This window comes from Cetorhinus maximus, chromosome 16 (genome assembly GCF_964194155.1).
Source record: "Cetorhinus maximus chromosome 16, sCetMax3.hap1.1, whole genome shotgun sequence".
Lineage (NCBI taxonomy): Eukaryota > Metazoa > Chordata > Chondrichthyes > Lamniformes > Cetorhinidae > Cetorhinus > Cetorhinus maximus.
Genome location: NC_135894.1, coordinates 48,264,200 through 48,286,379, shown reverse-complemented (window position 1 = coordinate 48,286,379; position 22,180 = coordinate 48,264,200). Strand labels below are relative to the sequence as shown.

Here is a 22,180-nt window from a genome sequence, read left to right as displayed (position 1 = left end):
TTCTATGCATCAAAGTGTCTAGACCAGCTGGCTTTATTCGAATTAAGACACTGTTACACACACAGATACAGACACCACTAAACTCTATTATTAAAAAAAATAATTTCCAATAACATTATGGACATTAACCTCTTCATGACAGTTCCTACCCACAGCTGAAGAGTTGGACCTCACCTGAAATAATGATATTAACAGTAGGAGAGTTTTCCTTGATTTGTTTCAAGTATATTAGGCTAACATATGGCTAGTCAGCAATTTCATGATTCCTATTACTGATGAAATCAGTTGTTTTCAAAAAGAACATTCCATGGCTCTTTTCCATTCCTGGAAGAATCACAAGGAATGTGTCCTAAAGCTCTTAAAAATAAAAGTACACTGGAAAAATGCGTTCCCAACCTGTTAGATACACTCATACCCCATTGTGTCATGATGTGTACGATTGTTTTTGTACATGTTATGTTGCATTTATATTACTGGACTGATTCCTGAAACACTTTCACAATTGCAAGCTACAGTACTTGTTGCTGTGGAAAAGCTTAATTTATTTTCCAATGCAGTTTCTGAACCAATCAGCACTATCTTCACTCCTTCCCAATGAACCTTGGGGGTTACAGCGAAGAAGGACACCATTGAGCTCATTGGGTCTGGGCTGGCTCTTTGCAACAGTAAAACCCACTTCTCTACTTTCTCCTTCTAGTCCTCTATATTCTTTTACCTATTCCCCTTCAAAGATACATGTCTCTACTTCAACTACTAGGTGTGGCAAAGCATTCCATTCTCTAACAATACCCTGCATAAAGATTTTTTTCTGACTTCTCCTTTCTGCCAGCAACAATTTGAATTTGTTGGCCCCCATCACTGACTCCCTAAATATGTTTTTTTCCATTCACTGTATCATAACCATTGATAAATTTATAAACATCCATTAAATCTCCTTTTATACTCTTCTGCTCCAGTGGAAATACTTTCAGGAGCTCAAGCTTCTCTTAATTATAGTTGGCCAGCCCAGGCACCACCCCGATGAATCTGGACTTGAAGCCCTTTCAATAATGGGCACGGAATCTAACTGTGGCCTAGTCATTGGCTTCTAAAAATGTATTATTACTCCATTATAGTGGGTGAAATTTTTGCTGCCACTCTTTGAGCAATTTTTTTTCCCCTGACTACAAAACAGGATTTCCCATTTTGTATTGACATCAAGTTTTTCAGTGAAATTATCAGCAGGGCAAATATTAACTCCTTAGTGCACCCAAACTTAACATGCCAATAAAATGGAATATTTTGTTTGCAGTGCATTTTTGCTTTTTATTTTCATTCCAGTACTTTTAGGGGTTAAAAACTCATTATCTTAAGAAAATAACTGTTTCAGGTAACTGAACATTTAATTATCTTAGTATAATCGTAGCCAGAGACAAACATTGACATTTTCAATCTTTCCTTGTAAACTCCAAACCATTCCTTCCTCCTTCAGTCCCTAATTATTTTATTTACCTCAAGGACTCTTGAGGTGTCCGACCAGCTTCACCAGCATCAGACTGATTACATCTCCTCATCAGCCCCCACTCTAAGTTTCCTAGCTATGTCTAGCTCGCTGCTATTTTTCATGTAATCTACGATTTTACCCTAAGTTCAGACCCAAACCCCCATCAATTGGCCTACCCCCCATTCCTGTTCTTCTCTCTTCCTTTTCCACCACCACCTCCTTGCTTTATTATCCTTTTAGAACATAAGAACTAAGAGGCAATTCAACCCCTTGAGCCTGCCCCACCATTCAATACGATCATGGTTGATCTCAGTTTGGCCTCAACTCCAATTTCCCGCCCTCTGCCCATAACCTTTCAACCCATTACTAATTATAAATCTGTCTATCTCCTCAAATTTATTCAGTGTCCCGGCATCCACTGCACCCTGAGTTAGTGAATTCTACAGATTCACGGCCCTTTGAGAAAAGTAATTCCTCCTCATCTCTGATTTAAATCTACCACCCCTTAGCCTAAAACTATGGCCTCTCATTCTATGCCCCACAAGGGGAAACATCCACTCCACGTCTACTTTGTCTATCCCCTTTAGCATCTTATATACCTCAATTAGATCTCCTCTCATCCTTCTAAACTCTAGCGAGTATAGGCCTAAACTGCTCAATCTCTCCTCATAAGACAAGCCCCGCATCTCTGGAATCAATCTAGTGAATCTCCTCTGAACCGCCTCCAGTGCAACTACATCCTTCCTCAAGTAAGGGGACCAAAACTGTGCACAGTGCTCCAGGTGCAGCATCACCAATGCCTTGTACAGTTGCAACAACACTTCCCTATTTTTATACTCTATTCCTTTTGCAATAAATGCCAAAATTCCATTTGTCTTCCTTATTCCTTGCTGTACTTGCATACTAGCTTTCAGCGATTCATGTACGAGGGCACCCAGATCCCTCTGCACTGAAGCATTCTGAAGTTTTTCTCCATTTAAATAATAAGTCGCCTTTTTATTCTTCCGACCAAAATGGATAACCTCACACTTATCCACGTTAAACTTCATCTGCCAAATTTTGGCCCATTCACCTAACCTGTCCATATCGATTTGTAAATTTTTTTATTTCTTCCTTGCAACTTACTTTCCCACCTATTTTGGGGTCATCTGCAAATTTAGCTATAGTACCTTCTATCCCTGAATCCAAGTTATTAATATAGATTGTAAATAGCTGGGACCCAAGGACCGAACCCTGTGGCACCCCACTAGTTACAGCTTGCCATGCAGAAAAAGACCCATTTATCCCGACTCTCTGCTTTCTGTTGGTTAGCCAATCCTCTATCCAAGCTAATATATTACCCCTGACTACATGTGATCTTATCTTGTGTATTAATCTTTTGTGCGGCACCTTATCAAAGGCCTTCTGGAAGTCCAGATATACTACATCTACAGGATCCCCATTATCCACTTTGCTTGTCACATCTTCAAAGAACTCTAGCAAATTAGTCAAACTCGATTTACTCTTCATAAAGCCATGCTGACTCTGATGGATTGCATTTTGACTTTCCAAACGCCCCATTACTACTTCCTTAATAATGGATTTCAACAATTTCCCAATGACAGACGTTAAACTAACTGGTCTATAGTTTCCTACTTTCTGCCTCCCCTCCTTTCTGAATAAGGGCGTTATATTAGAATTTTTCCAATCCACTGGAACCTTTCCAGGATCCAGGGAATTTTGGAATATTATAGCCAATGCATGCACTATCTCTGCTGCCACTTCCTTTAAGACCCTGGGATGTAGGCCATCAGGTCCTGGGGACTTGACACCCTTTAATCTCAATAGTTTGGTCAGTACTTTTTCTCTAGTGATGGTGATTGTTCTAAGTTCCTCCTTCTCTATATCCTCTGCACTACCTGTTACTATTGGGGTGGTACTCGTGTCCTCCAGTGTGAAAACTGAGGCAAAATATTGATTAACCGTCTCTGCCATTTCTGTGTTCCCCAGTATTAACTCCCCAGTCTCGTCCTCCAAGGGACCAACATTCACTTTAGCTACTCTCTTCCCTTTTATATACTTGTAGTTTTTACATGTTGCGCTAGTTTTCTTTCATAATTTACCTTTGCTCTTTTGATTATTTTTTTAGTAACCCTTTGTTGATCTTTAAAAGTTTCCCAATCTCCCAGCCTGCCACTGACCTTTGCAATTTGGTATGCCTTAGTTTTTGCCTTTAATTTATCTTTAACTTCCTTGCTTAGCCATGGATGCCTTTTCCCCCTCTTGCCATCTTTCTTCCTCATTGGGATATATTTTACTTGGGAGGAATTGAATATCTCCTTAAATATCTGCCGCTATTCATCAACTGTCCTACCTTGTAGTCTTCCTGCCCAGTCCACGAGGGCCAAATCAGCCCTCATACCTATGTAGCTACCTTTGTTTAACTCCAGAACACTAGTGTGGGACTCAAGTTTCTCACTCTCAAACTGAACTTGAAATTATATTTTATGGCATAGAATTAGATATAACTTACAACATAAGGGGCAATACTTGTGTGCATCTATCAGATGACTGGTGGTTATCTATCCCTAAATCTGGTTAGATCATGTTAAGCATCAGCTTGTATTCAAATTAGCTATGAATGTTTAGTGATTATTCTTCGAAAATTGGTTGTGAAGCACCTTGGCACATTTTGTGCAGGGCTCTATATAAATGCAAGTTCTTTCTTTCATAAATGAAAGTTGTTATTTTGAGTGTGAGATGCTTCATCAACTGCTGAGTAGCTCATTTAGCCAGCTGACTAATGTATACATTGTACAGTTAATCAGATACGGAAGGACAATAGTATGGGGAAGACATTTTAAATGGGACAGGATAAGTGAAGTGAACAAATAGATCAACAGTTAAAGTGAGTACCAATCTTGTTCCTCTCCTGAGAAACAAGAGGTGGGAAATAGTAAAGCATATGCTGATTTATGAGCATATTTAATTGAACCTTTCTTTCTAGACACCATCTAAATGCAAATACTGACCTCTTGCATTTTAGGTTCTCAGCTATAGGCCCCGAGTCACTTTATTTAAAATTTAACAGCTTATGTATCCTTTGCCTCTTTTCTCTTGGTCTGCCCAGCCTGGGGAAAGGCTGGGACAATGACTTCCACCTGTTGGTGATTTGCCAGTGGGTGTGCCCATAAAAACAGCTTCCTTCACTTTCCCCACCCTATCCCACATTCCTCGGTTCTTTTGAGGCCATTAGAAGAAATTGTATTGTGAATTAAACAAAAAAACCTGATTGTAAAGTTATATTCAGGGATGCTATCCCATATCAAGTATTAATGATAAAAGTGAACAAAAATGGCTGAATTATTTTATCTTCAAGGAGGAATGCATATGTCCTATAGTCTTCTATGTTGCTTTTGCAGTGACTATGTTGTCATTAGATCATGTTAAGCATCAGCTTGCATTCAAATTAGCTATGAATGTTCATTGATTATTCTTCAAAATTGGTTGTGAAGCACCTTGGGACATTTTGTGCAGGGCTCTATATAAATGATTTAGGAAGTTGAGAGAGGGATAAATAAGCCAAATACAGTGATGAGTTCCTCCTCAATCTCTGGGCTCACTACTTAACCAGACAGTAACTTCATGAAGGAAATCTAGTTGCTGGGGTAGAAGGGCTTACTAAGGGTTTTTTTGGGCACTGAGTATGAGGAATAAACAGCTGTGTAAATCTTAAAAACATAACATAGCATACCTGAATTAAACAACCTACCTCTCTGACTCTGCTGTTGCATCTCAGTAACTTGCCATTGGGAGGAGGGTATTATTGCACAATTTTCTGATCTTCACTCTCTCCTTATATAGGAATACCTGTCTTCTGCTCAGTACATATCCTGGCAGGATAGATGAGATTGTGACTTACTTTGTGAGAAAATGCAATCACATTCTACTCCAACATGTTGCACCATTGCATACATTATGAGCTGGAAATTCCACAGGGCTTCTCCCAATCTCCCACTGTTGCTTTGGTTGAAGATCAGTGGTTTTCTCAGAGAAGTGGCATAAGTAGTCCTTTTCAGCTATCCACTCCTTGTGCCTGATAATTCTACCAATCTCTTGGCAAAAAATGCCAGAAGATTGGGAGAACACCTTTGGAATTCCGCTGCCTGATTCTATTAGCTGAGTGGTATTCTGAAAGGCATACTGGGTCCCCATCTAGTTCAGTGGGTTAATGCACAATATGGAGTGATACTGATGGAGGTCAGGAAGATTGCAAATTCTATCCCCAACCAGTGCAATGAAAGTTATTCTAGAAAATTGTAAAACAATTTCTTTTCAAGTGCCCTGTAATATCCATTGAAGATTGCAGGGTAGATTATCCAATTCAACACTCCCCACTTGTACATCTGCTGGCGAGAATGTACATCACCATTCCACCTCCAGCCTGTGATTTTTCATCCAAATGTTCAGAAAATCATGCCCTGGGAATTTCCAATTTGCAAGTCTATATTGTTAGTGATCATGGTCTTCCACCAGGAACATAAGAGAAAGATCTCCCTCTTAAACTGAGAAATTACTACTGGTGGTAGGAATGGATGAAGGCTTTGAACATTCATATGGCTTTTTTCATTCTGCCAACATGTTTTTAAATTCATTTTTATGGGATGTAAGCATCACTGGCTAGGCCATTTATGGCCCATCCCTAATTGCCCTTGAGAAGGTGGTGATGAGCTGCCTCCTTGAACTGCTGCAGTCCATATGGTGTAGGTACACCCACAGTGCAGTTAGGGAGAGAGTTCCAGGATTTTGACCCAGTGACAGTAAATGAATACTATATATTTCCAAGTCAGGGTGTTGAGTGGCTTGGAGGGGAACTTCTAGGTCGTGGTGTTCCCATGTGTCTGCTGTTCTTATCCTTCTAGATGGTAGTGTTTGTGGGTTTGGAAGGTGCTGTCTAAGGAGCCTTGGTAAGTTCCTGCCATGCATCTTGTAGGTGGTGTCATGACAGCGGAGTACCATGGCAGATAAACATGCCATGGTCCAAACCTTTCAGCCAGGAGACTGTGTGCTCCTATCAATACCAGGCGGACCCTTAAAAGCCTGGTTCAATGGCCCGTACAGAGTAGCAAAGAAGCTCAGGGAGGTAAACTATCTAATTGAAACCCCAGATCGGGGGAAAAAGCAAAGGCGGTGTCATATCAACATGGCAAGCAGGTAATGGTCTGTCCCATTGCTACTGACCTAGAGGATGAGGGTAGCAGTGGGGTTGAATTGGAGGGAGACATGGATGAGGCCCACATTGGAATCCCCTACTACCCAGCTAACCAACCCAGAGACACTAGTGAACTTAGACTCCTTATTCAGCTGCCAAAGTGCAGAACAGCGAGCAGGCTTGACAAGGCTGCTCACTGCATTTAAAGGCTTATGCAGGGACAAGCCAGGCTGCACCACACTAGCTCTACATGATGTGGATGTAGGAGAGGACCCTCCCATAAGGCAACATCCCTACTGGCTAGGCCATGAAAAGCTGGTCCAGGTTTGGGAGGAGATTAACTATATGCTGGAGCACCAACTAATAGGGCTTAGCAGCAGTAGCTGGAGCTCCACAGTTGCACTCGTGCCCAAGCCAGATGGCTCCACAAAGTTCTGCATTGACTACCGAAAAGTTAATGCAGTGACCAGATTCGACTCCTACCTGATACCCTGGCTGGAAGGCTGCATAGATAGTGTAGGTAAAGCAGCCTACAATATGAAGATAGATTTACTCGAGGGATACTGGCAGGTTCCCTTGTCTGCCTGCATGAAAGAAATCTCCACCTTTATAACTCTAAATGGGTTATACCAGTGTCCAGTCATGCCATTTAGACTCCAAAATGCCCCAGCCAACTTTCAAAGGCTGATGAACCAGGTAGTGGCGGGCTTATCCAATTGCAGAATGTACCCAGACGACCTCCGAGTGTACAGGAACACTTGGGAAACTTGTTTAGAGCAACTAGAAGCCCTCTTCCAGAAAGTACAGTCAGCTGACCTAGTAGTCAATCTTCCAAAGAGCGAATTCACTAAGGCTCAGGTGGCCTATCTAGGACACGTAGTAGGTCAAAGACAAATACTGCCCAGGGCTGCAAAGGTACAAGCAGTGGCACAATTCCCCATTCCCAGAACGAAGCGGGAAATTGTGAGGTTTTTGGGTATGTGTGGATTCTACCGCAAGTTCGTCCCTTCAGCACAGTAGCCGCTCTGCTGACAGACCTACTACAGAAAAAGCAAAGGTAATGTGGACTGAGAAATTCCAGGCAGCTTTTGAAAAGCTGAAAGCCATTTTATTAGGCAAGCCTCTGCTGCAGCTCTGAACTTTAACCAAGCATTTAAAGTAGCCATCGATGCGAGTGACATCGGGGTAGGGGTTGTCCTCCTCCAGGAAGCCGAATCAGGGATAGAGAGGCCATTCAGGTATTTCTTGAAAAAACTAAACAAGCACCAGAAATGGTACTCCACAGTGGAGAAGGAAACCCTCAGTTTGTTACTGGCCCTCAAACACTTTGAGATATATGTCCGAAATGGATACTGACAGACCAGTCTAGGCTGACCACAAACCATTAACCTTTGAGGAAAAGTTTAGGATGCGGAATGCCAAGTTGTTCTATTGAAGCTTGTTTCTCCAACTGTACCACCTAAAAATCAACCACATTACCAGGGGCAGGATTTTCCCATCATCAGGCAGGTGGGCGGGCCCGGGAACAGCCGCGAAACAAACCACCGCTCACGATCGGGTTCCGACCGCAATTTTATGCTGGCAGGCCAATTAATGGTCAACCAGGGGTTGGGGCGGGAGGAGCACAAGCACTGAAGTATGTACATGCACCGAGGTGTGCTCACTAAAAGCTCCCTGAAGGCACAGAGCTGTGTCAGGGAGCTGAAGAATTTCAAAATAAAAAATAAATATTTTACAAATAATATAAACATGTTCCCACATGTGACTCAGTCACATGAAGAAGAACATGTTAAAAATGATATTAAAAAAATTTAATTTTTAATGGGCAGAATTTTGCAGGGTAAAATTATGGGCAGGGTCCGCTCGCCGACACGTAAAATGACGTGGGATGATGTCGGGCGGAACCCCTGATGTCATCCCGCCCCTTTTAAATTTTCAGGAAGGCAGGGGCACAGCAAAATCAGCTGCAGGCCCGTCGACCTGTCAATGGCCAATGGAGGCCATTGACAGGATCAATTATACCATTAAAGGACCTGCCCATCCAACCTTAAGGTTGGCGGGCAGGCCAGGAGCCCCGGCGGCAAATAGAGAAAACATGAAACCTCATCCAGCAGTGGGATGAGTTTTCATGTAGGGTTTAAAAAAGTTTAATAAACTTATTATGTAAATTATGAACATGTCCCATCTCATCTGATATTGTCACATGAGGGGGACATGTTAAGGATTTAAAAAAATATTTTAAATATTTTTAAAAGTGTCAGCGATCTCCCTGAGGCTGCACTTTGCCTCAGGGAGATGTGCGCTCTTTCGTGCACATGCGCGAAAGAGCGCACTCTCGCTTTTGGGGAATCCCCCCAACCCGCACAGGAAGCACATAGCGCTTCCTGCCGGGCGTCACGCTAGGTGGGCCTTAATTGGCCTGCCCGCATAAAATGGCAGCAGGGCTCGCTTCTCTGGTGGGGATTGGCTCCCTGCCCGCTGGAGATTGGGTCGGGCCCACCCGCCCGACAAGCAGAAAATTCTGCCCTATTTTTATTTACTGCTGGAAACCTCATCACACCCACGGATGAGGTTTCCTAAAATTTGCAAAGGCCGCCTGGCCTATTCGCCCTCCTACCAACCATACGGTTGGACGGCAGCGACAAACAGCATTCAGTTTCTTGCTTAAGGGCCTTAATAGGCCTCTTAATTGTCGGCGGGTGCACTGCCAACTCTCACGCACACCCGAAATATCGCCCAAGTGCACAATGACATCAGGATGCCCACCCGATGTCATTGCACACTACTTTAGTGTTGGGCGTATACCCGCCCGCAGGATGAAAAATTCTGCCCTAGGAAATCAAATGTGATTGCAGATGCCCTGTCCAGAACTTAAAGAGACCCGGTTAGAACTAAAAAGAAAATATCGACCAAGGCGAGGAGAATGAATTTGTGTGTGTGAGTGTTTGTTGCTTTATAATTTTTTTCTCCCTTTGTAATGAAATAAGAATGAATCTTATTTCATTCACTGTGTGGGGCAAGTGTCATGACAGCGGTCAAATTGAACTTTTTAAAGGAAGACACGTGTTTTAAAATGATCTACAAGCAGAAGCTGGCTGAGAATGTAAAGTAACCACTTTCTGGAAAATTCATGTGTGGATTACACTTGACCGACTAGTCCAGAATACTAACATGGAATGTTGCACCTAAAAATGTGTGAAGGCCTACTTCAGACAGAGACACTTAAAAGAAAGAGGTGTGATGTAAAAGACTGAATTCTAATCTTCTGTGGTTATGGAGACAATGGAGACTGATTACCACACCTCAGCAGAAACCATCTCTTGTTGCATTTTATCTCAGGATGTGGAAATGCCTGAGCTGGAGGAAGGCAGATTCTGGGTGAAAGATACATTTGTTTTTCCCTATCAGGAATACAGAAGAAAAGGGGTTGAAAAACCAGCTGCAAACCTGATCTTGGTGTTCTAGTTCTAGTGTATAGTGTGTGCTGTGACGGTCACAGCAGAAGAACATCAACTAGACACCCCTGTAGCTTGCAGGTAAATGTCTATCTCTCTCTCTCTGGCTGGAGGCAAGTTAGCAAAGCCACAGTCAAAAAGGAAACAGGACAACTCCTTCAGCTAACTTGCAGAACCAAGTGTCTCCAAGCCAACTACTCAACTGCCAAAGTCAGCTTTACCAGAATCACCCAACTTAACGGCTGCAAAGTTCCACCATCTACTCCTTGCAGACAGTAGAGGGAGTAAATGTTTGTGGATGGAGTGACAATCAAGTAGGCTGCTTTGCCCTGGATGGTGTCAAGCTTCTTGAGTGTTATTGGAGCTGCAGTCATCCAAGAAAGTGGAGCGTATTCCATCACACTCCTGACCTGCGCCTTTTAGAAGGTGGACAGGCTTTGGGGAGTCAGGAAGTGAGTTACTTGCTGCAGAAGCTGTAGCCTCTGACCTGTTCTTGTAGCCACAGTATTTATATGGCTCGTCCAGTTCAGTTTCTGGTCAGTGGTAACTCCCAGGGGATTCAGAGATGGTAATGCCATTGAATGTCAAGGGGTGATGGTTAGATTCTCTTTTTTTGGCTAGGTTTAATTTTTAACAGTTTTCAAGTTCAGCCCATTCAGGTTTACAAAAGGGGCACTGTCTCTTTAATGCATTCAGGAAGCAGCTTGCTTGTTGAAGATGGTCATTGCTTGGCACTTGTGTGGCACGAATGTTGCTTAGTGGAGGTGGTAAAACATTTTAATTAAACTGGCCAATATTCTGGATTAAAATGCATGCATTAAAAACTCCTGAATGCATTAACTTTCGGCACACTATTATTGGCTAAAACTACTGTATTGTTTAGCAAAGTAAGGCAAATGTTGCATCACAATGTGGTAATCACTTTTTCAGTGCTGGTCTCCATATGTGAATTTGTATTGCTTTGCAGATGCTCCCACTATTAAGTATGCTCAGAGTGCAGATGTTGCAGTGGGCCGTACTGGGATGCTGCACTGTGAGGTTTCGGCTGTCCCACCAGCAGATTTCGAGTGGTATAAGGAAGATAAGCGGTGAGTGTTGCAACAAAATATAACATTTAATGATCAACCAGGAAAAGTTCCACACAGGAGATGAGTGGCTAAAATTAAGATACATGGAATTGAAGATAACCCCATGTATGCAATATACTAGTGTTGAACATTATGGCAGACAGAAGGTTACCAAGAACACGAACTGAAGAAACACTGACAAACTTAAATGGGTAAAGGTTTGTGTTTTTTAAATTTGTTCATGGGATGTGGGTGTCACTGGTTGGGCCAGCATTTATTGCCCATCCGTAATTGTTCAGAAGGCATTTAAGAGTCAACCACATTGCTGTGGGTCTGGGGTCACATGTAGGCCAAACCAGGTAAGGACAGTAGATTTCCTTCCCTAAAGGACATTAGTGAACCAGATGGGTTTTTACAACAATCAGCAATGGTTTTGTGGTCATCATTAGACTTTTAGTTCCAGATTTTTATTTGAATTCAAATTCCACCACCTGCCATGATGAGATTTGAACTCAGGTCCCCAGGATATTACCCTGGGTCTCTGGATTACCAGTCTAGTGACAATACCACTATGCCATCACCTCCCCTTCAAAGGGGAGAAAACTATCCTGAGTCAGCAATTTATTCTAAGAGTAGACAGCAAGAGTGAGTTGTTTTGTCAACAACCTTCACCAACCTTATAGTAAAAATAACTTCCAAGATGCAAGAGACAAATGGCAGACTTTCTATGCTACCAATATATTCCTTGACTTACTCCACCATTTCCTTGAGCTGACATTAAGTCAAAACAATAGTACCCTGACTCTCATGCTTGTTTAACCAATTATTTCCATGTAACACTCCATATTTTGTCCAACATCAAGTTTTCACTCCTATTCTACCCTCTAGGATTTTCCCAGTCTATCTCTGGTATAATTAAATTATTTATAGCAAGTGCAATTGGTCTTGTATGTGACTGCCTTATTTGACTGTAAAATTCATGCCCCAGTCTCTCCTCCTGACCTGTAAACTAGTAAATGCCTTAAGTTAATTTTGTTGTACCTTTCATCTCTATTCACAGGATTTACACCATGTCCACATATGGACAAGATAGATCTATATCCATTATAACCAATGTCTCTTTCACATTAAAAAAATGAACCGGTTCCCCAGTTTGTGTTTTTTATCTCCATAAAAGTAATCTGTTTTTCATTATGTTTACCCACCCTATGCTATTGTTGAACCAGGTTTCTTTGATGCTTATATCATCAACACACTCTCCACTAAGGACATCCAAGTCTTCAATTTCATTGATAAGCATTTAGTTACTGAACCTTGAGGTATTCATTTCCCTGACTCTATAGACTGTTGTGTTTGTTTATGTTTCCATCATTTCCCTATGTATCATCCTGGCACTAGAACTGTCATTTATCAATCCTTGCTGTGAATTGTAACATCTACCTTCCATATGTTTTCTGCCTCTACCAGTCTTTGCATTTAAATTGTCTGTTTGCCTTAACATAATGAACATTACAACATGAGAGCATTTGCCCATGTAGCAAGAGTCACTGTGCTTCATTAAGTAATTAATTTTACAAAATGATCTGAGCTGTTTGAATGTAATAAGGAAATATTTTGAAAAAGGATTGCTGCAAGATGGACACTCTGCACTCACCCACTTATATGGAATATACAATCACAGGCAAACATATATTTTGTAATTTTTCCACACATAATTTAGATGTGAAAACATGGTAACAGTCTGAATATTGCAGGCAACTAGAAATGGGACTGCAAAGTACAAAGTGCCTAAGATGCCAAGAAGAGCTAACACTTTCACAATAGTCTTGGATGAGTAACTTGTGACTGTTTAATCTTTCCACTCTTGTCAGGCTATATAACAGCTCACAAGGCATCCAGATCCAGAACTTGGACAGTCGGTCTAGACTCATTGTCACTAATGCCACGGAGGATCACTATGGCAACTACACGTGCGTGGCAGGCAACAAGCTTGGGATCACCAATGCAAGCATATTTCTATACAGTAAGGCCTCACCTGAACAGTCACTGAAATTTTTTTATTTCCTTTTATGGAAATTATAACTGGCTAGTCTTGTTCAAGTGCCTTTTGAAACAATGCTTTGTCTCCTTTAGTCTTTACTTCCTGTTGGAATTGACGGTAGATTACTCCACCTGACAAGGAGGAAAATCTTTTGATGTGCTTTCTTTCTCTTGCAGCAAGCCCACCTTTTTGTTGATCAATCAAAAAAGCAATCCTGGCTGTGGTCATGGGGAAGGCAATGATCCAATATGCTCTGTGTCTCCTGCTTGACGGAGACAGTATCTGTCATTAAGTGAAAGTTATTTGATTTGTCTTTGGAGAAGCAGGATAAATGGGAGATGGAAAAAACAATGGGAATAAAAGCATTGAGTTTGTGAAAGAATTTCTTAACAAATATTTGGTTAGACTGCCATATACTTTAATGCTTTTCCCAAACACTCCTTCATTGGCAAACTCTGAGCCTGTATCATTGTTGCCCTGCAAAGGCACTGGTAGTTAAATTAAAGTTTGGAATTCTGAAGTGTCCCTTCAGTTACAAAGAAGGTCAAATAAATGCTGACAATGAGCGAATTCCCATCTCTAATTTGAGAAATAGTTCTTAAACAACGATCAGCCCAGTAGCATGCCTCCTCATAACAATGGGGTTCAAATCTGCCTTGTAGTACAATACGGGTGGTATTGTATTGGCCATCTCTTATATACTCCCCTGTAACACTTTAAATACCACATGTCTAGAGGAGAATATAACAGGTGGCCAATGCAATACTGCCTATGTTGTGTTACCGCACAAGGTGAATCTCTACACCCATGTGTTTGCAAATGGCTATTTTAGTTTAGTTTTGTTCCTTGTTTCTGCAGCTGTTTAGAATTGGCAAAGCTCCTCAAGTTTGGTTGGCTGATTATTTTGAGTTTTCTCTGGAAAGGTTGGTGTGAAAGAAGCTTACCTTCTAAGAACAGCAACTGGAGTTTCTGCTCGATTGCGTTGGTTTTCTCAATGCAATTAAGCTGTCATCAGCAATTGCAGAATTTTAAACACAGATTTGCATTTGGTGCAACATGGTTTTCTGTAATCTTTTGTGCTAATTTTAAAAACATTGCACTGGAAGCTGGGCCACACTCACAAAGTTTGCCACACCCGCAGAATGAAATAATGACCATTGAGAATCTCTGCTAACTGCGCTTGTTGACAGGCCTTTCGGGAGGCTCCAAAAATTGGGACAAGGACACTGGTAGGTAAGTTTTGGTAGGTTTTGAATAAGTGCCTTTTTTTAATTACTAAGAAATTTGCTACTGTACCTCAATCTAACTAGAAAATAGCTTTGTATATTTTTTTTAACTGATTTTCAAAGCTTGCCCCCTTCAGACTTGAGACAATAAAGTTGGAGCTTGTACTGGAATGTACAACATGGGAGGACAGTGAAAGTTTTGCTTGCAACAAAAGGAAGTGGTTAAACAAGTTAACAGTGGCATAGGTGTCATGACAAATAAAGGATGAATGATGAGGCACCTGAGAGTTTAATAATGGTGCAACTGGATTAGACAGTTTCCTCATGGAAAAATGCTGAATGGTGATTATGAATGAAAAGAGAGTTTTGCTTCCGACAGAAACATTGCACTCAGGACCTCATTACAGACTTTGGCCGGAATTTTCTGGCTCCTCCTGTCGGCAGGATCTTCTGGTCCTGCCGAAGTGAATGATTGTTTGAATGGCTTGCTGCATCCACCGGAGGAATCAACTGGGCAGGGTTGGAAAATTCCAGACTTAGTCGAGACATGAACAAAAGAAGTTCTGTGGTGAGGTGAGATGATGGCCATTGACATCAGGCAAGATTTAATTGAGATCAGCACCAAGGATCCCTATTAAATTAGTGAGGTTCTGGGAAGAACTCTCCAGTGTCTGGCATCATACACGCCCAAAAGGATGATGGTTCTGGCTGTTGGACGCCAATCATCTTAGCCCCAGGATGTTACTGCAAGAGTTATTCAGTCTACAAGGGCCAACCATCTTCAGCTGCTTCATCAATAACCTTTCTTCCAATATAAGATCAGAAGTGGGTCTGTTTGTTGATGATTGCACAGCTCCATTCATAAGTCCCCAAATAATGAAGCAGCCTGTGCCTACATGGAGCAAGACCTGGGTTTAGCTTGATATATGGTAAGTAACATTCATGACAGATAGACACCCAGTTGGAAAGCATTTACCCACAACAGTTTCAGATCTTCAGAACATGAGCTTCGGCGTACTCTGATCTACACCTTTCAAAGCTGACTAGTGCCTTTTAGAAAGCTACTGAATGTCAGCCTGCACTTTTGTTTAAACTTCTCAAGTGCCTCCATGACATCATCAGCTGCCCAATTCATCACGGGTTGGAACTGTGTGTTTATTGCTGTGACAGCCATTTCGTTTTTGCATGATTTACTCAGTTTTTCTCTTCTTTTGGTACTAATTCAAGTTGATTTTTCAATCTAATTCAGCATTAAATTACAGACAACGGCTGCCACCATGTTATGTCTTCTAGTTTCCATAACTTAGAAATAATCACATTTTTCATTCAGTGTACTTCTTGCTATTCTCCATGTGGCTGGTGGACTGATACATAGTTACTTGGCACAAGGCTACATTACAGCAGTGAATTTGGCACCCTGGGTATATTTATTCACATAACAATTAGTTCCTCACCTTTACGAATAACACAACAAAACAACAGCCTTTGTAAACCATTTAAGTGTAGGTCTGCCTGTAAACCAGTTCTGATAAATGACTGATAGCTACTGTGTGGACAGTAGATCAAACAATGTACTTCTGCAACTAAAACCCCAATATCAGGGGTTAATGATCAAGATAAACCAACCCCCCACCCCACCCCGGCCAAAACAAAAACCCCAGTAACAATAGTTTAAGTTAAAGCTGAAGGAGACAGAAACCACAAATTACACTAAAAATAAGGAATAACTCATCACATTAAGGGATTTTTTGATAATCTTTCACAGAAAAGAACTGGGAGGGGAGAAGAGTTGTTGTTTCTTTTGAAAAGCAAAGTGTATGCACACAGGTTTACACAATAGGAGAGGTGGTTAAAGTGCTAATGAGTTGGATGCTGTTTCCCAATTGACTCTAAGTAAACTATTCACTGGCCTGTCTCAGCAATCAATTAACACCTCACGCCCATTGTGTTAAGATGACTCATCCTAGCTGCTTGGCAGAGGTGATCATCCGAGCCTTCCTTTATGACTGTGAGCAGAAAGAAATAGTAGCAAAGAGACAGACTGATCCAGAAAAGTGGAGAATTAGCCAGATGTTTAAACAGAAATTACAGGGGTAAGCATCAGCCAGTCTCAAAGGAGAATGCCTATAAGGTAGTTAGGAATACTTTATTTAAGTCAAATAATATGACCCAGTAATGTGGAGAAGCCTCAGGTGTTCATTATTTTTCTTGTACAGGTGTCTCCCTTTATTCTAATAACACATTTGCATTTTAGCATGGTTGGTAAATTAGGCACGTTCGCCAGGAGCGCTGCCGCCATTTTCATTTTAGAGCAGTTACTGAGCATGCTCAGTCTAACTGTCACTTTGCTGCTTCAATCCCGACTACTGCCTCTTCCGACCTCAACCTTCCCGACTCACCACCTCCTCTGGCCCCGACCCTCCCGACTCGCCGCCTTTACCAATCCCGACCCCCCTGCTTGCCACCTCTCCCGAATCATTGCCTCTCCAACTCCCCTGCTTGCCAGCCTTTCTGCTCACTGCCTCTCCTGCTCATCGCTTTCCTCCCAGACCCTCCGATTTGGTGCCTCCATCCCCGAGCCTCCCACTTGCTGCAACTTGTTGCCTCCCTGACCCACCTGTTCGCAGCTACACTGGCCCTCCCACTCCCTGCTTCCCTGACCCTCCTTCCCTTCCTCCCATTCGCCGCTCCTCTTGCTTCCTAGTTTGCTCCCTCCCTTCCTCTCGCTGACTCTTTCCCAAGCCCTCGCTCACAGAGAGGGTTCAGGAGAGGGAAGCAGCGTGTGAAAGGGAGTGGGAAAGTTGGGGAGTGGGAGAGATGGTGAGTGAGAAGGGAGGTCAGGGAGGGAAGCAGCAAGCAGGAGGGAAGTGATGCGCAGGAGGATTGGTGAGCGGCAGAGACAACAAAGCGGGAGGATCAAAGAGGTTTGTGGGGTGAGTTGGTGAGCGAATGGATCGGGGAGAGAAGCAGCAAATGGGAGAGGTGTCGAGTCAGGAAAGGCAGTGAGTGGGAAGGTCGGCAAGGCAGGCTGCGAGTTGGGAGAGGCGGCAAGCTGTGAGAGAGCACTAGCGGAAGAGTCAGGAAGGAAAGCCAAGTGGAAGAGGTGGCAAGCTGCAGCTGGGAAGCAACTAGCCAGAGGTAAGTTGAAAAAATTAGTACTGTCAGTTATTAAGAGTTAGTAAGAGGATATTTGAGCCAGTTAGGTTCAAGGCAGTCATTGGTTTTTATGGTAAAAAGATCAGGAACATAAACCTACCTTTATTACATGGTTTCTTATGTAAAAGTGGTTTTGATTTATCACATTTTCGTGGAGTACGCTGTTTTTTAGGAGCACATTAGGCCTTAACTTCAGAGCTCCAGGGCAGCATAACTGGTGGTACCCTAAAGATGCATTGCAGAATCCCCCGCCGCCAGAAGTTCCCAGGTAAAGGTTGCACGGCAATTGCCTGGGAAGTACAAACTTCCGATGGGCAGTTATCCTGCACTGGAAACCATCCGAAAATGTAATTTTAAATCACAAACTTTGGGTGGTTTCAATTGTGTTACATCAATAGTTACCCAGAAAAAGTTAGAAGGACTCCCACTCCCCCCATGGGAGTCCCCCAAACCCCAGGGGGATACACCCCACCCCTAAGTACCCCCCCCATGGTACTCCGCCACCCCCCCACCCCCCCAGGACTCACCCAAATCCCCAGGGGACACACCCACTGCCTGAATACCCACCCGGGTATACCTTGTCGACACCCCTCGAGGTATGACCTGACTAGACACCCACGCACCTTCCCCCTCCACCCGCTGGCTGCCCAACCCTCTACCACCCCTGGCGGCTCCCCCTTCTGACTGTGCGCCTCCCATCTCTTACTGTCACCTGCCCAACTGTCCAACCCCCCCACCTCCGACTGTCCAACCCCCCCCCCCGACTGTCCAACCCCCACGATTCTTGCACCCCCCCATCAACTGTAACACTCTCCAGATTGTTGCAACCCCCACAATTGCCACAGCCCCCAACTGTCCAACCCACCCTCTGACTATCTGACAACCCCCCTACTCTCAGACAACCCTCCCACCCACCCCCCACCCACCCACCCCCCCACCAAGTGTTGGAACCCCCCAACTTCCCGACCTTACTCCATCCCCCTCCGCCAGCACCCTGGACTACCTGAACCCAACCCCCAACCCCACTCCACCGTGCCCCCCCTCCCACCCACCCCACCCTTCCCCCACAAGTTCTAACCACTTATCTTACAAACCTACCTTATCTCTTGCTTGAAAGTGACTGGACCTTTAAACCCATCTGAGTTACAGCAGCCAGTGCCATTAATAAAAAGGGATGTGACCTCCATGCATCCAACTCTGAAGCCCTTGTCAAAGGCCCCAGAAATGTGCTACCCTGCATGGGCTCTCACTTGGCTTGAGTCAGAAGGTCGAGCGAGACAGCATTTGAAGGTGTGGGAGCGGAGTGGCAATCCAACTCTGATTGACAGAAATTTGCAGTTCAAATCAAGAGAGTATAATATTGTTACATCCCTATATTCAGTTATTGGGCAGACTGGGCACTTGCCTAAATGTAAAATTCGGACTGCTTGGAGGCATTAATAGCACCATTGTACCAAGAAAATATCTCCTCCTTTTCGAACAATTGATGGCATCGATACTGTGACTGTCGTGATTATTAAAAATTATTAACATTTAAAAGTGAATGAAACCAAAAAGACCTTAAAATTTCAACCACCCTAAAAGGGGAAGAATTGAGATTGACCCAAGAGAAAGGAAAGAGAGCTTCAATTAGAGTTTGAGCAACCTAGACAAGAAGAAGAGCAAGGTACAGAAGAAGAGAAGGAATTACGTAAATACTGAGGCCAATGAGAAGGCAAAAGAGCACCTCCCTGGAACTGGCAGAGAAGCATGCCTCAGCCACAAGTCTGATAAATGAAGTCACGGAAGTCAGGGCCCACCATTTTATTTAATCAAATCTTGTTCCAAAGTTTAAAGCAGGAAAGATTGATAGTTTTATGCAGGCATTTGAATTGTTAGCTGGTCACCACAAATGGGTCACAGCTGAATGAACTTGTCAATTTGCAACATCACTAATGAAAAAGAGCTCCTGCCTGTTTTTTCATGTCAATCCTGCTAGTAGGATAAATTATAATATTGCAGAGCTTGCTATTCTCAAGACTTATGATTTAACGCCTGAAGTGTACTGGCAAAATCTGAAGGAACTGAGAAAGAATCCAGACAGTATTTATGAAGAAATGATTAGTCAGTTCAAAAATTCGTGGCTGGCAAATGAAGGTCTGACAGATTATGAAGATCTTTGTCACTTAATGTGAAAAGACAGTTAATCAATTTCAGATTCTAGAGTTTGATACCAACCTGCACTGATCAGAGTTAATGGGGTGGTAAGGCCTTCAAAATGATGTCAGCCACCTTATTGCCGTGTTAACCCTGATGATTGGTCCGCTGGTGTCTACTGCTGGGTAGCCAAAGTCCTGACTGTTTCAGGCTATAGGTCCATTTTAATATAGAAATTGCAGATCTCTGATATACATAGGACTATTTTAGGCTGGTCAAAGAACTTGCCATACGAACATTCAAATTATAAGGGTTTCCTCCCTGGGTTATGCTGTCATGTAGTTAGGGATTGAATATTTATGTGCTGTCTTAATTGGAAGCTCTTTTTAAGGGAGTGACTAGAACTACTATACCCACAAAGGAATATCTAAGGCAAGAATCTCAATTTGTAACAACTTTAAACTGCCTATTGGATAAATGCCAGAAGACCTCAAAACCACTTGGTATTGTGACTGATTTGATGCAGCAATTGGGGCACTACATTTGGCTTTTAGTGCTCCTGAGCTAAAAAAAAATCAGGCTCTCTTCCCATTTTCAGGACAGGTTTGGATTGGGAGTAAAGTAGCCTTCTATCTCCCTCTACCTTTCCGAAAGTCTGAGAGCCAAACATCAAGGTTGATCATTTGAACAAGGTAGCCTGGGAATCATCATCCAGCAGGAGACAAGAGGAGAAATCTGGAAAGCAAATAAAATAACCCAAAGACTCAAAAGCTGCAAATCAAGTGGTTAAGTGTTTAAAGAGACAGTCAGTACAACTTGCAGTGTTCATATTCTACTGCAGTATTTTTTCATTTCAATGTGATGTTCAGTTGTGTAGGTTTCAGATATGCATGGTTACCTAAGCAACATCATTTTATAATAATATCTCTGACACCGAGTTCAAAATCTCTTTGACTGACTGTTGTCATCTAAAGATATGTAAATGATGACTCACTCTCCATAATATGCTCCTAATTAAACTATTTTGCACAAATGTTTTTTTGTAGAATTACAGATATTTTTTCCCATCATATATCCTGTTGCGAAGCAAGAGCATTTCATACATTTCTGTCAGTTAGGTTCCCAGTTCTGGCTGTATGGGGATGTAAGTGCTTTTAATTGGATGGATTACATTAAGTTCAAAGCAGCAATTAAAGCAGCATCAGCAGAAAAGAAAAGGGAACCAGAAATAATGAGAGGTTTTTTTCCTGTCAAACGATTCCAGAATCACAGTATTTTCTCCCAGCATGGTGAACAGTCATGTTTGTTTGGTTGTGAAAACTGACAGTGCTGGTGGGATGGGGGGGAGCAGTTTTTTTTTCCCTTTCAGTTTGCATTAGACCTAAGAATTAGGGTTAAATAACACTGAAGCTTAATGTGTTCCACATGTTCCCCCAGGCTTGGTTGCTTCAATTAAATCTAGTACATTCCCCACTGCTTATCATACCCAAGCTTAATCAAGCAATTGTTTATCTCAGTCAAAAAACACACCTTTTTCTATTTCCATCACAGTCTCCACCACTTATAGCGGACACATTTGTGCGAATGTAATTTGCCTGCTATGCACGTTGGCCCGTTTAAGATAGTAGCACTATTACTACATTACATGCATGTTTCTTCTGTGTAATGACCTTTTACTGAATTATTTATAGTTCCTGTTTGACCTGCAGCTTTATTTAAATGGCAATCAGTGTTTACCACAAACTGTGACCCCCAGCCATTTAGGCTTAAGTACACAAAGGTAATTGAACAGTTACAAGGTACCACTGTTTTTGATGATGGGGTGAGCTTCTAATGAATGCTGAGTTTGACTTGTTCATTGGCCTCCTGAGATGCTGAGTGACAAAATGAGGTGCCTCTCACAAAGCTCTTACTGGGAAGGTTGATGTGATGTGTTCCATCACCTAGGATGCATGACCATTATCATAATTCTGGTTTTCCCTCATTTTCCGTTTATGAAACAGCTGGCTGCATCATCCATGCCCGTGTGGATTTATTTGAGCGTTGTCCACTGTCTGAGGGAGTTTGAAACCAGGGACCTCAGGTATTGAGTCATTGATGAAGTGTTGGCTCTTTAAGTTGCATGCATTCCATCATTCCATCCATCTGGTTAATGGGTTAATATCAGCTGAATAAATATTAGCTGCTGTATGGATATTGAAAAAGGTCAGTGCAAGCTCCAACCCATGTGGTAGACTATTATTGTTCTGTGTTCATCTGGTGCAGTCAGCAAGATAAATACAAAATTTATGGTGTGTTTTGTGCTTCAGAGATATGCAGAGATGATACAATCCAGGTTATATGCCTGAATAGAAGTTTTATTCAATGCTTTAAAATGTCTGCTTTCATGCTTCCGCTGCTTGCTTCAGTTTAGTTTTATTTTCTC

General features: G+C 42.5%; 1 protein-coding gene across 2 annotated transcripts in view; it reads left to right on the top strand.

The window, feature by feature from the left end:
- Window positions 1-22,180, top strand: part of lsamp (limbic system associated membrane protein) — a 929,375-nt gene that overhangs the window by 790,396 nt on the left and 116,799 nt on the right. For both annotated transcript variants that reach the window (XM_078559816.1, XM_078559815.1), the window contains exons 5-6: window positions 11,097-11,217; window positions 13,068-13,219. In XM_078559816.1, coding sequence (XP_078415942.1) covers window positions 11,097-11,217; window positions 13,068-13,219 — 273 coding nt within the window. The remainder of the gene's footprint in view (window positions 1-11,096; window positions 11,218-13,067; window positions 13,220-22,180) is intronic.